The sequence below is a fragment of the Salmo salar genome, chromosome ssa14, assembly GCF_905237065.1.
Source record: "Salmo salar chromosome ssa14, Ssal_v3.1, whole genome shotgun sequence".
NCBI classification, from domain to species: Eukaryota; Metazoa; Chordata; class Actinopteri; order Salmoniformes; family Salmonidae; genus Salmo; species Salmo salar.
In genome coordinates, this window is record NC_059455.1 from 59870794 (window position 1) to 59884398 (window position 13605).

The 13605-nt window shown below is 41.9% G+C and overlaps 1 protein-coding gene across 3 annotated transcripts; it reads right to left on the minus strand.

Annotated features, from left to right (window-relative positions):
• Positions 1–4679: 4679 nt before the first annotated feature.
• Positions 4680–12856, minus strand: LOC106570061 (casein kinase II subunit beta). Of its 3 annotated transcripts, none has more exons than XM_014142011.2 (8): positions 12705–12829; positions 12360–12412; positions 11909–11989; positions 11537–11639; positions 6976–7091; positions 6771–6846; positions 6223–6412; positions 4680–5986 (listed from the first exon to the last, which is right to left on the minus strand). In XM_014142011.2, the coding sequence occupies exons 3-8, from the start codon at positions 11978–11980 to the stop codon at positions 5896–5898; spliced, it is 648 nt and encodes a 215-aa protein (XP_013997486.1). In that variant the 5' UTR covers positions 11981–11989; positions 12360–12412; positions 12705–12829; the 3' UTR covers positions 4680–5895. The 3 variants fall into 3 exon arrangements, with proteins under 3 accessions (XP_013997486.1, XP_013997485.1, XP_013997484.1); XM_014142010.2 differs by having other exon boundaries at positions 12356–12412; XM_014142009.2 differs by lacking the exon at positions 12360–12412 and having other exon boundaries at positions 12705–12856.
• Positions 12857–13605: the final 749 nt, after the last annotated feature.

A 13605-nucleotide genomic window follows, 5' to 3' on the forward strand; every position in this document is an offset into this window, starting at 1 on the left:
CAAACGCTCACATACTACCCTTAGAGAGTTAGCATGATCTGACCACTCAGACGAATAATTCACTAGATCATCAAGGTAGGCACTACAATTTGGAACGCCAGTTAATACCGAGTTAACCAGTCGTTGGAAACTGGCTGGTGCATTCCGTATCCCAAAAGCCATGACAGAGTATTGTAGGAAGTTGTCTGGGGTCACAAAGGCAGAAATCTCAGAAGCACGCGAGGTTAACGGAACCTGCCAGTAACCTTTTAAAAGATCTAATTTAGTTACATACGTAGCTGCACCAACAGTGTCGATACAGTCGTCCAGTCTGGGTAACGGGAACAAATCTGGCATTGACAGAATTTACCTTTCGATAATCCGTACATAACCTGGACGTACCATCAGGTTTAGGAACCAGAATGCAAGGAGAACTCCAAGGGCTTAAACTCGGCGTAGCCAGGTCATTCTTCAACAAATATCTCACCTCATCCCTCATTATCTTCCTCTTAGAACCGTTGACACAATATGGGTGTTGCTTGATAGGGGCAGCATTTCCAACATGTGCGAGTAGGAACGTCATTAAAGAGACATGGAAAACTGTGGAGTAGCCTCACAATATCGTCGGCCTGTCCTTCCGTTCAATGAACCAGACCTGACTGGAGAGACACCAGCATTTCTGAGTTGGGCAATCTAACACACTGCTGCTGAGTATTGCGCAACTCTAATCCATCAACATCATTAATATGACAGTCCACTATCATAGCAGCAGAAGCAGAGGAGACAGTTCAAAAACAGCGGCAGGTACTATCTAACTGGGTGATGGGTCGGGTGTGGTATGCTTTCAACATGTTAATGTGGCACACACACAAGATTGACGTTTTCTATCAGGAGTTTGAGCCTCATTTTTTCTGGCGTGCTTGATGTACTGCAGGCCGACTAGGGCTAAAAGTAGGCAATTCAGTGGCTCTACTCTCAGTATGAGCCGAAAACACGCTCTTGTGGGTCAACACAAACTTGTCTGCCAACAGACGCTTCTGACAGGGAGGATATTTTGTTAGTTTAGGTAAACTACAATGCGTTCGGGTAAGCAATTTTTAAATTCTTCCAACAAGATTAACTCCCGGAGAGAGTTGAAATCAGTTACCTTGTTAGCAACATGCCATTTATCAATCAGATTTCCCTTGTCTCTAGCAAATTCCACATAAATCTTACTAGAAGATTTTCTATGAGACCTAAATCTCTGTCGGTATTGTTAGGGTTTAACCAACTATTTGTTTGCATAACCAATATAATACAACTATTTAAGTGTATATAATAAAATTAGTTGTGGTGCATAACTTATGAATACTAATGCTAAACATAAGAGGTTTATATTGTATTAACATAGATTGAGCGACAAATAATAGACATGACTAACTGGAGGGTTGCTGGCTAGTAGTGTAGGCTGAGTAGACTCGTGACACACACACACACACACACAATGCCTGGTTGTGGGGCCGCTCAAGGACAGGTGTATGTGAGGAACTGATAGAGGGGAGAATGGCTGTGGCACAAGAACAGGCACTGTCCTTGGGTGTCTGACTCTCGGGTACACACACGAAGATAAGCTAGAAGACAACTATGCTTGGCAACAAAGATGCGTCTAGAGGCTGGGACCAGCCTGCACGCCAACGATAAGCTGGAGTAAGTCTAAACCACACCCAAGCCTCTACTATGACAGGCCCTCAGGGAGAGGGAACTACGTCTGTCAAGAAGTATTAAGGAAGAACTTATGTAATTTCTCTGTTTGCCCTGCGAGGTGTTACAGTGAACCCGTATATACGAAGATTGCATTTACCATTTATTCTGCTTGACTAATTCTATTAATAAACAGCTGAAAATATATTCAGTAGCCAAGTGTTACATTTTGTTCTGATACCAGAATTGAATTGACACAGCCCTGACAGTATGCCTCAGGAACAAGCTCATAGGCGCGAAGAACAGTAGCTTTGACCACTTCATAATTCAAACTGTCTTCAAGAGGTAGCGCTGAGAACCTCTTGGGCTTTACCAGTTCATTTACACTGAAGTAATAGGCACCATACCTCTTCAGGCCATTTCAATGCTACGGCTATAAGTTCAAAAACACAATAGGAGTCTGACTCTGAACAAAGGTACCAAGGCAATCTGCCTACTAATGTCCAACGTGTTGGAAGCTACAGCTGGTGAGGACGGCTCACTAACAGGCACAGCAGGAACGAAGGCTAGCCTCGCCGTCTCTGCCTCCAGTTCCATCTGGCGCATTTTGAACTTCAACTGCCGCTGTTCTCTTTCTGCCTCAATTTGACACATTTCCAACTGGAGATTTTCTCGCCTAATTTGGGCTCTCTTCCGCCTCCAGTTGGAGCTGTGTCGAACGGCCATCCCTCATGGCACCACGGTTTGACAGTGGGGAGAGTGGCTCAAAAATGGGGCAATGTGGCTGGAGCTTTAGCCTCGCCCTCGTTCTCAGACACCAGCGGGCTTACAGGAGCAGCAACATCCCCTACAGGGGTAGTAGGCTCAGGCAGCGGTAACACAAGCGCTTGCTCTTCCAACAAAACATAACACCAGTTGTTTAACCTCTGCTTTAACTAAACTCTGCGGAATAGATGCAGAATAATGGTCAGCCAAGGTCAGTAAATCAACTCTACGACATTTGTCAAAAACCTCCCACGTAGGGTTATCCAAAAAGGATTTCAAATCAAAAGTTGCCATTTTGAACTACCACTAAAACAAGAGCACAAAAACAAAAGAGAGATGGCTCTAGTGACAACTGATTGGGTTTCTTATAAACCAAGGGAAAGGGGATGTGATTGGGTAAATGAAAAGGAGCAGGTGTGTCTTCAGATTGGTGACTGATTGGCGACTGATGACTGCCACCTGTGACTAGGGCAGAAGGAGAGAAAACAAATACACACAGGATACCAGTATCCATAACAGCCCACAAGACATGCCACAAGAGGTCTCTTCAAAATCCCCAAGTCCAGAACAGACTAAGGGAGGCACAGAGTACTACATAGAGCCATGACTACATGGAACTCTATTCCACATCAAGTAACTGACACAAGCAGTAAAATTAGATTTAAAAAACAGATAATAAAACACCTTATGGAACAGCGAGGACTGTGAAGCAACACAAACATTGGCACAGACACATGCATATGCAAACACACACATGCACATACACGATAACATACACACATATGGATTTAGTACTGTAGATATGTGGTAGTGGTGGAGTAGGGGCCTGACGGCACACAGTGTGTTGTGCAATCTGTGAATGTAATGTAATGTTTTTAAATTGTATAAACTGCCTTAATTTTGCTGGACCCCAGGAAGAGTAGCTGCTGCTTTGGCAGCAGCTAATGGGGATCCATAATAAATACTAAATACAAATACAGTCATAGTTATGTTTATTAAATTATTATACATTTATTTTAAAAAATCTTTCTATTATTATAACAGTTTACTATGATTATGGATATGCACTCATGTTGACTTAATATATTTATTTTTCACCCAGAGTACAAAGTTTGGATTTATTATTGTTACTATTACTACTGTACCTACATTCTTAAAAACTAAAACAGAAAACAAGTTTAAAAAAATGTAGGAAAAGCCATTAGAGGGAAAAGCATGATGGGATGGGGGATTGGGGGATGGGTAGAGAGAACAGTAGAGGGCTCTGAAAACTATTATTGCTGAAATAACCACTTCCTTTTGTGACTAGTCTAATACTTCCTATGCCACACATCAGAGGGCATAATAGGTCACCAAAAATGATTCTGAAGTGTGCCAGGCCTTGCAGTCCCAAGATAAAAGGGGGGGAGGGATATTTCGGCATGCAAGAAAATAGCCTTGCCGAAATCCCCCCCTTCTAATTTCCTTAATTTTGTGTCTAGAATAAAATACTTTCTGTGGCACACACTACTGGTCAACATGAGCTACCAAAATTATTCTGAAGTATGCCAGGCCTTGCAGTCCCAAGATTGAAGGGGAAAGTGGGATTTTGGCAGGCAAGAAAATAGCCTTTTCCCAAAATCCATTTCTCCAATGATACTCTGACGTACAGTACCAGTCAATGTAGCCACCCTTTTCCTTGATGACAGCTTTGCACACTCTTGGCATTCTCTCAACCAGCTTCACCTGAAATGTTTTTCCAACAGTCTTGAAGGAGTTCCCACATATGCTGCGGTCTGCGGTCCAACTCATCCCAAACCATCTCAATTGGGTTGAGGTCGGGTGATTGTGGAGGCCAGGTCATCTGATGCAGCACTCCATCGCTCTCCTTCACAGATCACAGACATTTCAAAATGGTCTACACGTATTCTCCAGCTCATCATTGACACCATTTAGCCAAGAGGCAGAAGTACAGCTGTATCTGTGTGGTTTGCTACAATATTTCCGGTATCGGTGTATGAGAATGTACATTTTCTCAATTCTCATGATGCCCACAGAACTGCTGACTTGCAGGGCAGCTATGTACACTACTGGCCACAGTGAGGCAACAGAACAGTGCAATATCTAACCTATTGAGTGGTGAGTGGTGTCTCTTAAAAGATTCAGAGGGACATACAGTAGTCCCATACTTTCAAGGGATTTAATTTTTTTACAAAAATGTCATGGTGACTATGTTATTTCTGCAATCTAATTTATACATAAACCAATCAACATAATTGTATGAAAAGAAAACAACGTTTATTGAGAATTCTGAATCCTGGTCACTTCCACAGTTGCAAAAAAAAACAGACCTACATTAATTATAATCTTGACAAATCATCCTTACTGTTCTGGATCAAAACATATCAAGAGTTCTACTTTTTGCAACAAGGAATCAAATGTACACCTGTAGTAGGGCGCTGAAACCCCAACTGCATCACAAAATAAAAACTGATTTTCTGTCGCTAGATTTTACATAAATAATACTACTATAATGTGTGGAGGGACACCAGTTAAATCAGTGCAGTTGTGGAGAGAGATGTGTACTTTTGCAGTGATACTAACCCAGCAACATGTGACAGAGCTGACATTCTCACTGTGCCTCACAAACAGGACTGTTGTTTTGGGTGACACACAGAGACAGCAGGTGGGTTGTTATGTATTTTCCTGGTCATTCTAGAACATTTCATTCATTTCAGGTTTATTCGTGTCTATCCTACATCTAGCGTGTAAAGATTCACAGCTATACTATGTCCTAGAGGTGCACTTCCTGTAAACCACAGCACCTGTGCAGTTTCTCAAAGTTTAAGGCAAATTTGACAGAACACTTGTATTGTGAATGACCGCCTTGACACACTGGCCTCTGAGTATCACACAATAAAAGAGTGATACAAGCCTGCACGAGTGCCTTGGTAAAACAATGGTTTACAGAAGAGGTGAAATGGCAACACCCTTAGTGACAGACTTTGTCCTTATCATCAACCAAGCGGTCTCTGAGTGCCAGCCACAGTGTACATGGGTATGGGGGTAGCAGAGGAATTGTTATTCAACCAGTGGTGATGGTCTACCATGACCCTTTACCAAACTGTGCCAAAGACAGGACCGAAAACAACTCAACGTGGAACGAGTTCATAGGGGCAACATATGGTAATATCACTGAAAGAAACAGCAGTGTCAAATCCAATAACATCCATGGACTTTCTTCCCCTACCCCTTTTATGTTTCGGCACTGATGAGTTTGGTAACGTAGATGCATGGAATCCTAAATGTGTGTGTAAGGGTTTGGGAAAGAAAGCTGGGCGTTTTTGTCTTTACACATTGTTCTCAATCATCCTAATCTAAACTAAATAACAAAGTCTACAGGACAGAGAGGAGGCATCTGTATGGAGCTTTGTGCAGATGACCCGTCTCCTCAATCATCCCTTTCTCTTTCTCCCACTCCCTCTCTGGGCTTTAGCGGATGGCTTTGACAGGGCTCTTGAAGCTGGAGGCTGCTTGCAGCTGGAGCTGGTAAGCCATGGGGTGGATCTTGAATCCATAGAGCCTGTTGTGAGGACATGAGAATTCATTACATCTTGATGATAGTGTGATAGGGGTCTATAAAGAGATTATGGTAACATTTATTTTACATGACTCTTTGGTATGTACTTGGAATTTCTTAGAAAGTTATCTGTTATCAGTGAGTAGAAATTGATCTAGGACCCTTTTGCTTTCAGTGCATTATGTTGGCATGACTCGAAAATGCACATCCCTATTGAAGGGTGACACAGTTGTACTGACCTAGGCACAAACTGGTTGGCGGGCCTCTTGGGCCTGTACTCGGGGTGCACCATAAAGAGCATGTGGGGGAATCCAGTGCCGAAGTAGGCCCCGTCCGTGTGGTGGTGCCGGGAGGACTTGGGAGTGTACACGTCCATACACTTAGGGCAGTACAGCTTCACCATAGCCTCGCCTGGAATGTCCGACAGACCTAGGGAGGGATAGGGGGACGGAGAGGGGGAAGAATTTAGACATTACTGGTCTGAAGTTATTATGAAATGCTCGAGCACACTATTGTATTCATCCAGGTGTCTCTTGGACATTAGACTGGATCTGACATGGTTGTGATATGATACATTAAAACCTTACACAGAGGATTCAGAGATACTGTACTGCATAGAGGATCTGCTTTGCATAGTTTGGGTTATGAATGCTGCAATGTGTCTGGATGACAAAGACTGACCTATGAACATGCAAAGCCATGATGCAAATAGTGCTCTGAGGTGGATCAAAACAACCACAGTGTCAACTGAGTGGTAATGGTTCAAACAAGACCAACACACACTCACCAATGGGAAGCATGGGCTGGTTCTCACAATAGACTCGGGGACAGTAGCCAAAGTCCCCTTGCTGATACTTCTCCAACTGAGAAAAAGAGATGGAGAAACGTGAAAAACGTTTCCAGAGAAATGCGGCATACAATTGACATGCTGCATACATTTGACATGCAGCCTTTCAACAAACATTGGAAACAGAAAAGGGTAGTTGCTGTACCATCTGAGCGATGCCCCTGTTGGTGAGGATGTATCGTGCATGGATCAGCCCATACAGCATCTCTGCTGCCTGCTCTATGAGGTCACTCTGGTTAGGGTTGTCCTCCAGCTCCTCATCTGTAAAACAGAGAGAGGAGGGAACAGGTTATAAGAGATAGTATAAGAGATAGGGGAACAGGTTATAAGAGATAGGGGAAGAGGCCATTCATATGTTGATTTGATTTAAAGATTACTCACGAAAGCAGAATTGTGTACATGTACATAACTGTGACACATTACAGAAAGCTGGGCATATGACACAGGTCACTACTTCACAGGAGAGGAATTTAAACTTTAATGTCTTTCCTGCAGAAATCCCTTCTTGAACATGTGAACTTAAATGTGCCTTAATAACAAACTCGTCTGTACTCTGTAAGGCTTTAGAGACAGGTGCATGATAATGGTCCATTCTAAATCAAATTTCACACATATTTAGTAGATGTCAAGACAAGATTAAATCAAGAATAGTCTGATGGGTCACAATATTAGCTTATCACTTGTGAATGATGCCCAGCCAAATTACTGCCTTTTTATTGCGACTTTTTCAAAAATCAGTCGCCGCCTAGCCCGATATGTTTTGATAAGGTTTATATCACAACAAAAAGTGGCCTAATAACTTCTTAAAAGTAAGCACCTGAATCCGCTTTACAAGGGGTATAGAGCCTAACTGGCATACACAAGCAGTGCATGAGTTCCAAGTTTGGGGAAGATAATTTAACATAAAAATGCATTTATAATTAAAACATTACATGCATAATCGCATTTGCTGTCACTTTTGATAATGGAACATTCACGCTTATAGCCTACTGCCGTGTTTGCATTGCTGCGCTTATGAATGTGAAGAAATAGCCTAATAGTTTATCAACATTTTAAGCTAAAACGTTCTGATCTGTTGCGTCAGCCACATTGCGTAAAACAGTTTTTTTTAATGCTAGTTGTATTAATTTGGGATCTATTGCATCCCACAACTGCCCAGACTATGTTTGGAATATTTATTTCCTCGCACAGAATAGGTCGACTTTTATACTATGGGGGATAGTAGATTGACATAGGCCAGTGCTTTGCTGTTCATTAGGCCTACTCATCTTTTTGGCTGACAAAAAGTAAATGTGGACAGTTCTTCCAATATCTTCAACGTGCACCTCGGAAATGGATAAGGACGCGCACAGTAGCGTCCCTGATGTGTCGGTCTTCACCTGTAGCCTGTGAGAAAGACCCGATCACGTGATGGGAGGAGGGCAAAACGGGCCACAAAAGGCATGGATTCTTTTAGGGTGCATTACGGCCAAAGGGGATGCCGCAGTTAAAATTCAAGGCATTCTCAAGTGCTCGTCAAATTGTGAATGAGAGACTAATGAAGTGTGTATGAAGCAGAGCTCATGTATTTCAAGAAACCTTTTCAAATCATCATTACAGTCGCATCATGCAGCCTTACAATGTATTAAAAATCTAAACATACAGTGCCTTCGGAAAGTATTCAAACCCCTTGCCTTTTTCCACATTGTATTACGTTACCAGCTTAATCTAAAATTGATATTTTTCTTTTTTTAAATCAAATCCTCAGCAATCTACACACAATACCCCATAAACGACGAGGCCAAAAACAGGTTGACATTTTTGCAAATGTATTGACAATAAAAAACAGAAATACCTTATTTACATAAATATTCAGACCCTTTGCTATGAGACTCGAAATTGAGCTCAGGTGCATCTTGTTTCCATTGATCATGCTTGAGATCTTTCAACAACTTGATTGAAGTCCACCTGTGGAAAATTCAATTGATTGGACATGATTTGGAAAGGGACACACCTGTCTATGTAAGGTCCCACAAAACCAAGCCAAGAGGTCAAAGGAATTTATGTAGAGCTCCGAGACAGGATTGTGCTGAGGAACAGATCCGGGGAAGGGTACCATAAAATGTCTGCAGCATTCAAGGTGCCCAAGAACACAGTGGCCTCCATCATTCTTAAAATGGAAGAAGTTTGGAACCACCAAGACTATTCCTAGAGCTGGCCGCCCGGCCAAACTGTGCAATTGGGCAAGAAGGGTCTTGGTCAGAGAGGTGACCCAGAACCCGATGGTAACTGACAGAACTCCAGATTCCTCTGTAGAGATGGGAGAACCTTCCAGAAGGACAACCATCTCAGCAGCACTCCACCAATCAGGCCTTTAATGTAGAGTGGCGAGACGGAAGCCACTCCTCAGTAAAAAGGTACATGACAGCCCACTTGGATTTTGCCAAAAGACACCTAAAAGACTCTCAGACCATGAGAAACAAGATTCTCTAGTCTGATGAAACCAAGATTGAACTCTACGGTGTGAATGCCAAGAGTCACGTCTGGAGGAAACCTGGCACCATCCCTACGGTGAAGCATGGTAGTGGCATGTTCATGTTGTGGGGATGTTTTTCAGCGGCAGGGACTGGGATCGAGGGAAACGTGAATGGAGCAGAGTACAGAGAGATCTAGTTCACCTTCCAACAGGACAACGACCCTAAGCACACAGCCAAGACAACGCAGGAGTGGCTTCAGGACAAGTCTCGGAATGTCCTTGAGTAGTCCAGCCAGAGCCCAGATTTCAACCCACATCGACTATCTCTGGATAGACCTGAAAATAGCGGGGCAGCGACACTCCCCATCCAACCTGACAGAGCTTGAGAGGATCTGCAAAGAATGGGAGAAACTCCCCAAATACAGGTGTGCCAAGCTTGTAGCATCATACCCAAGAAGACTCAAGGCTGTAATTGCTGCCAAAGGTGCTTCAACAAAGTACTGAGTAAAGTAAATGTTTCAGTTTGTTTTTATTAATTAGCAAACATTTCTAAAAACCTGTTATTGCTTTGTCATTATGGGGTAATGTGTGTAGATTGAGGGGGAAAAAAACAATTCAATCAATTTTAGAATAAGGCTGGAACCTAACAAAATGTGGAGAAAGTAAAGGGGTCTGAATAATTTCCGAAGGCACTGGTATAGCCCAACGTTTGTAGAACAACTAAAGTTACATTAATAACTCTAAATTAATCATATAGGAGTACCTACAGTACCAGTAAAGGTTTGGACACACCTACTCATTCAAGGGTTTTTCTTTATTTTTCTACATTGTAGAATAATCATGAAGACATCAACTATGAAATAACACAAATGGAATCATGTAGTAATCAAGAAAGTGTTAAATCAAAATATATTTTAGATTCTTCAAAGTAGCCACCCTCTGCCTTGACAGCTTTGCACACTCTTGGCATTCTCTCAACCAGCTTCATGAGGAATGCTTTTCCAACAGTCTTGAAGGAGTTCCCACATATGCTGAGCACTTGTTGGCTGCTTTTCCTTTACTCTGCAGTCCAACTCATCCCAAACCATCTCAATTGGGTTGAGGTCGGGGGATTGTGGAGGCCAGGTCATCTGATGCAGCACTCCATCACTCTCCTTCTTGGTCAAATAGCCCTTACACAGCATGGAGATGTGTTGGGTCATTGTTCTGTTGAAAAACAAATGATAGTCCCACTAAGCCCAAACCAGATGGCCATGCTGGTTAAGTGTGCATTGAATTCTAAATAAATCCCTGACAGTGTCACCAGCCCCACATCTCCTCCTCCACGGTTCACGGTGGGAACCACATACAGAGATCATCCGTTCACCAACTCTTCGTCTCACAAAGACACGGCGGTTGGAACCAAAAATCTCAAATTTGGACTCATCAGACCAAAGGACAGATTTCCACCAGTTTAATGTCCATTGCTCGTGTTCTTGGCCCAAGCAAATCTATTCTTATTGTTGTCCTTTAGTAGTGGTTTTGGTGCAGCAGTTCGACCACAAAGGCCTGATTCACAGTCTCCTCTGAGTCTCCTCCGTTGATGTTGATGTGTCTGTTACTTGAACTCTGAAGCATTTATTTGGGCTGCAATCTAAGCTGCAGTTTACGCTAAAATCAAATCAAATTTTATGTCACATGCGCCAAATACAACAGGTTTAGACCCTAGCATGAAATGCTTACTTAATTAAATAAAATATTTACTAAATATACTATAGTTTAAAAAAAATGGGTGTTCTGATACTATAAAATAATGCCACGGAATTCTAAGCAAGTTTGTCTGCTAAATGAACTAGTGTAGCCCACAGCCATTTGGCATAGCCAGATCAGGACCTAACTTAAGGACAACTCAATATTCTGTTCTTTTGAAATAGACGACATTTTCTTCATATCATGAGTCTTTAGACCCGTCTAAAATAAATAATGGATTTATTGTGAAGGTGTATGCTATATAAGACTCTTTAAAATGTAGATGTTCCAAAGGCCTGCATCTGTGGCTTGTTGGGAAGCCAGGAGATGCTAAATATGTTTTAGTTAATTAACAGTCAATTACCCTGAGACCAACCAGTTATTAGTTTGACAATCACCAGCTGACAATTTTTGTGACTGCCACAACCCTAGATGCAACCATAACATTGGTATTCCGATTTAGATTGTGTGGAATGTTCTGTACTTCCGAGTGCAGTAGAGATGGTTCTGGAGTTGGTCTGACCTGGTTCTAGGTCCAGGATCATGTCCAGAGCCTGGCGGTAGTGGGGAACCTGCTCATTGAGCCCAGTCAGGTTGAACTTGTCCTGGATGTAGTCCTCATCCACCTGTCAATGGATGAGAGGACAGAAGGGGTGACAGAAATTAGATAAATATCAAACCTGTTCCTTCTTGAAAGAGTTTGTGTAGTAAGAGGTGGCTGTGAATAATAAGATTTTGTTCCAGCCCTCAACTCACCACCTGCCCATCAGGACCTTGGTTAGCCGAATCAGGTTTTTGCACACACAGGATAAGGGTTGGCCACCCATGTCTTAGCTGACATTAACTTTTTGGTCAATGAGTGACAATATTGCTCTGGGTGTTGGTAGATACTGACCTCACAGAAAAACTCGTTTCCCCTCAGTCCACAAAACCAGGAGATCCATGACACTTCCTCTGAACTGCTCATCTCGGGAGACTAATGGGTAAAGACATTCAACACAGACATAGATTTGCGCCTATTGCAACTCTTACCCTACGAGGTCCCCGGAGCTTGCAGATTTTCTGTTTTACTTGATAATTTATTGCACCCACATGGTGTCCTAGGTCTAACTAAGTCCACGATTAGAGGGGAACAATGAAAAAAATACAGTGGAACTGACTTTGAAGTGCAGAGTTTAGTTTGAGGGGTCGATTGAATTCAGTCATGTGAAAACGGCCTGAACTTGATAGTTTAGCAACACAAACATATTATAGGTCGCTAACTACATTAAAAGACAAATTTATAAATCATAACAGAGCAATTAGCTAGATAACTACAACATGTTAACTGTAAGAGGCTTACCTACTAGTTTGTTCGCGCTACCGACCGTCCAAATGTGTGTGGTTAACGTTACTGTAACTAGTTAAAAAAGATTGGTAGTTGACATTGGAAGTGTAAGAAATAAGGATATTACCCATGAAAATACCTATGTCACATCAACAATCGTAGTTAGTAGCATACACAAGAGTTATGCTAAATGACCAGCAGAAGAAAATGATAGCTAGTTACCTACATCCTTAGCTAGCGGTTACATTCAATATGGCGCAACGTCCAAACTAGGCCGGATGAAATGTGTTCAGTTTTTAGTCGCAAGTCCTCTAAAGCTATATCATATCTCATATGAAAACATATAGTAATTCAGGTAACTTACCCCCTGTTAAGTGATTTTCACGCCAGTAAAATATAATAATCGTAATATTTAGTGTTGTAAATTAAAAGGACACCACCTCCCAGTTAACCACTGCAGAGGTATTCGTTTTCGTTGTAGGCAAATTGATGACGTACAAATTCAGAGACACGTCTATGGATACTGTAGTTTAATAAGTCTTTCAACAACTACAATATTTTTTGAGTTATCAACTGAAAATCTGAAAAACGTAGGTTTTATTATATGATTAATATGATTAATATATTGTCAAGTATAAAATGTAGGGTGGGAACAGAAGCTATAACAAATATATTTGATATTTCCTCATCTGCTTGTAATGACTTTTCTACAGATATATGCCTACTTTGGGCAATGCAGGAATACGGTTCCTCATATTTTTGGGTCCTTCGTGAATATCATGCTCTAACAAAGGTGACCAAGTTCTGTAGTGGCGGCATTGACTTTACATGGCTTGTAGTAGCCAGTCAATTCTTATTAATGCAGTTTTCTTTGTCCAGATTTAAATAACACCAGTACCATAGCTGAGCAGTATTCCCTAATCAAATAAATTGCAAGGTCCTGTCCTCCATACACTAATCATCAATCTGCAAGACCATGATGTGCATTCGGGAAGTATTCAGACCCCTTTTAAGAGACACCGCTCAATAGGTTTGATACTGCACTGTTCTGTGGCATCACAGAGTAGCCACTAATATACATAGCTAGCTGCCCTGCAAGTCAGCATTTCTGTGAGCATCTTGAGAATTGTGAAAATGTACATTAATCTTCTCATTAATTTCCTGTCCGATACTGGAAATATTATAACAAACCCCTCAGATACAGCTGTTCTTCTGCCTCTTGGCCAAATGGTGTCAATGATGAGCTGGATAATACATGCAGATCA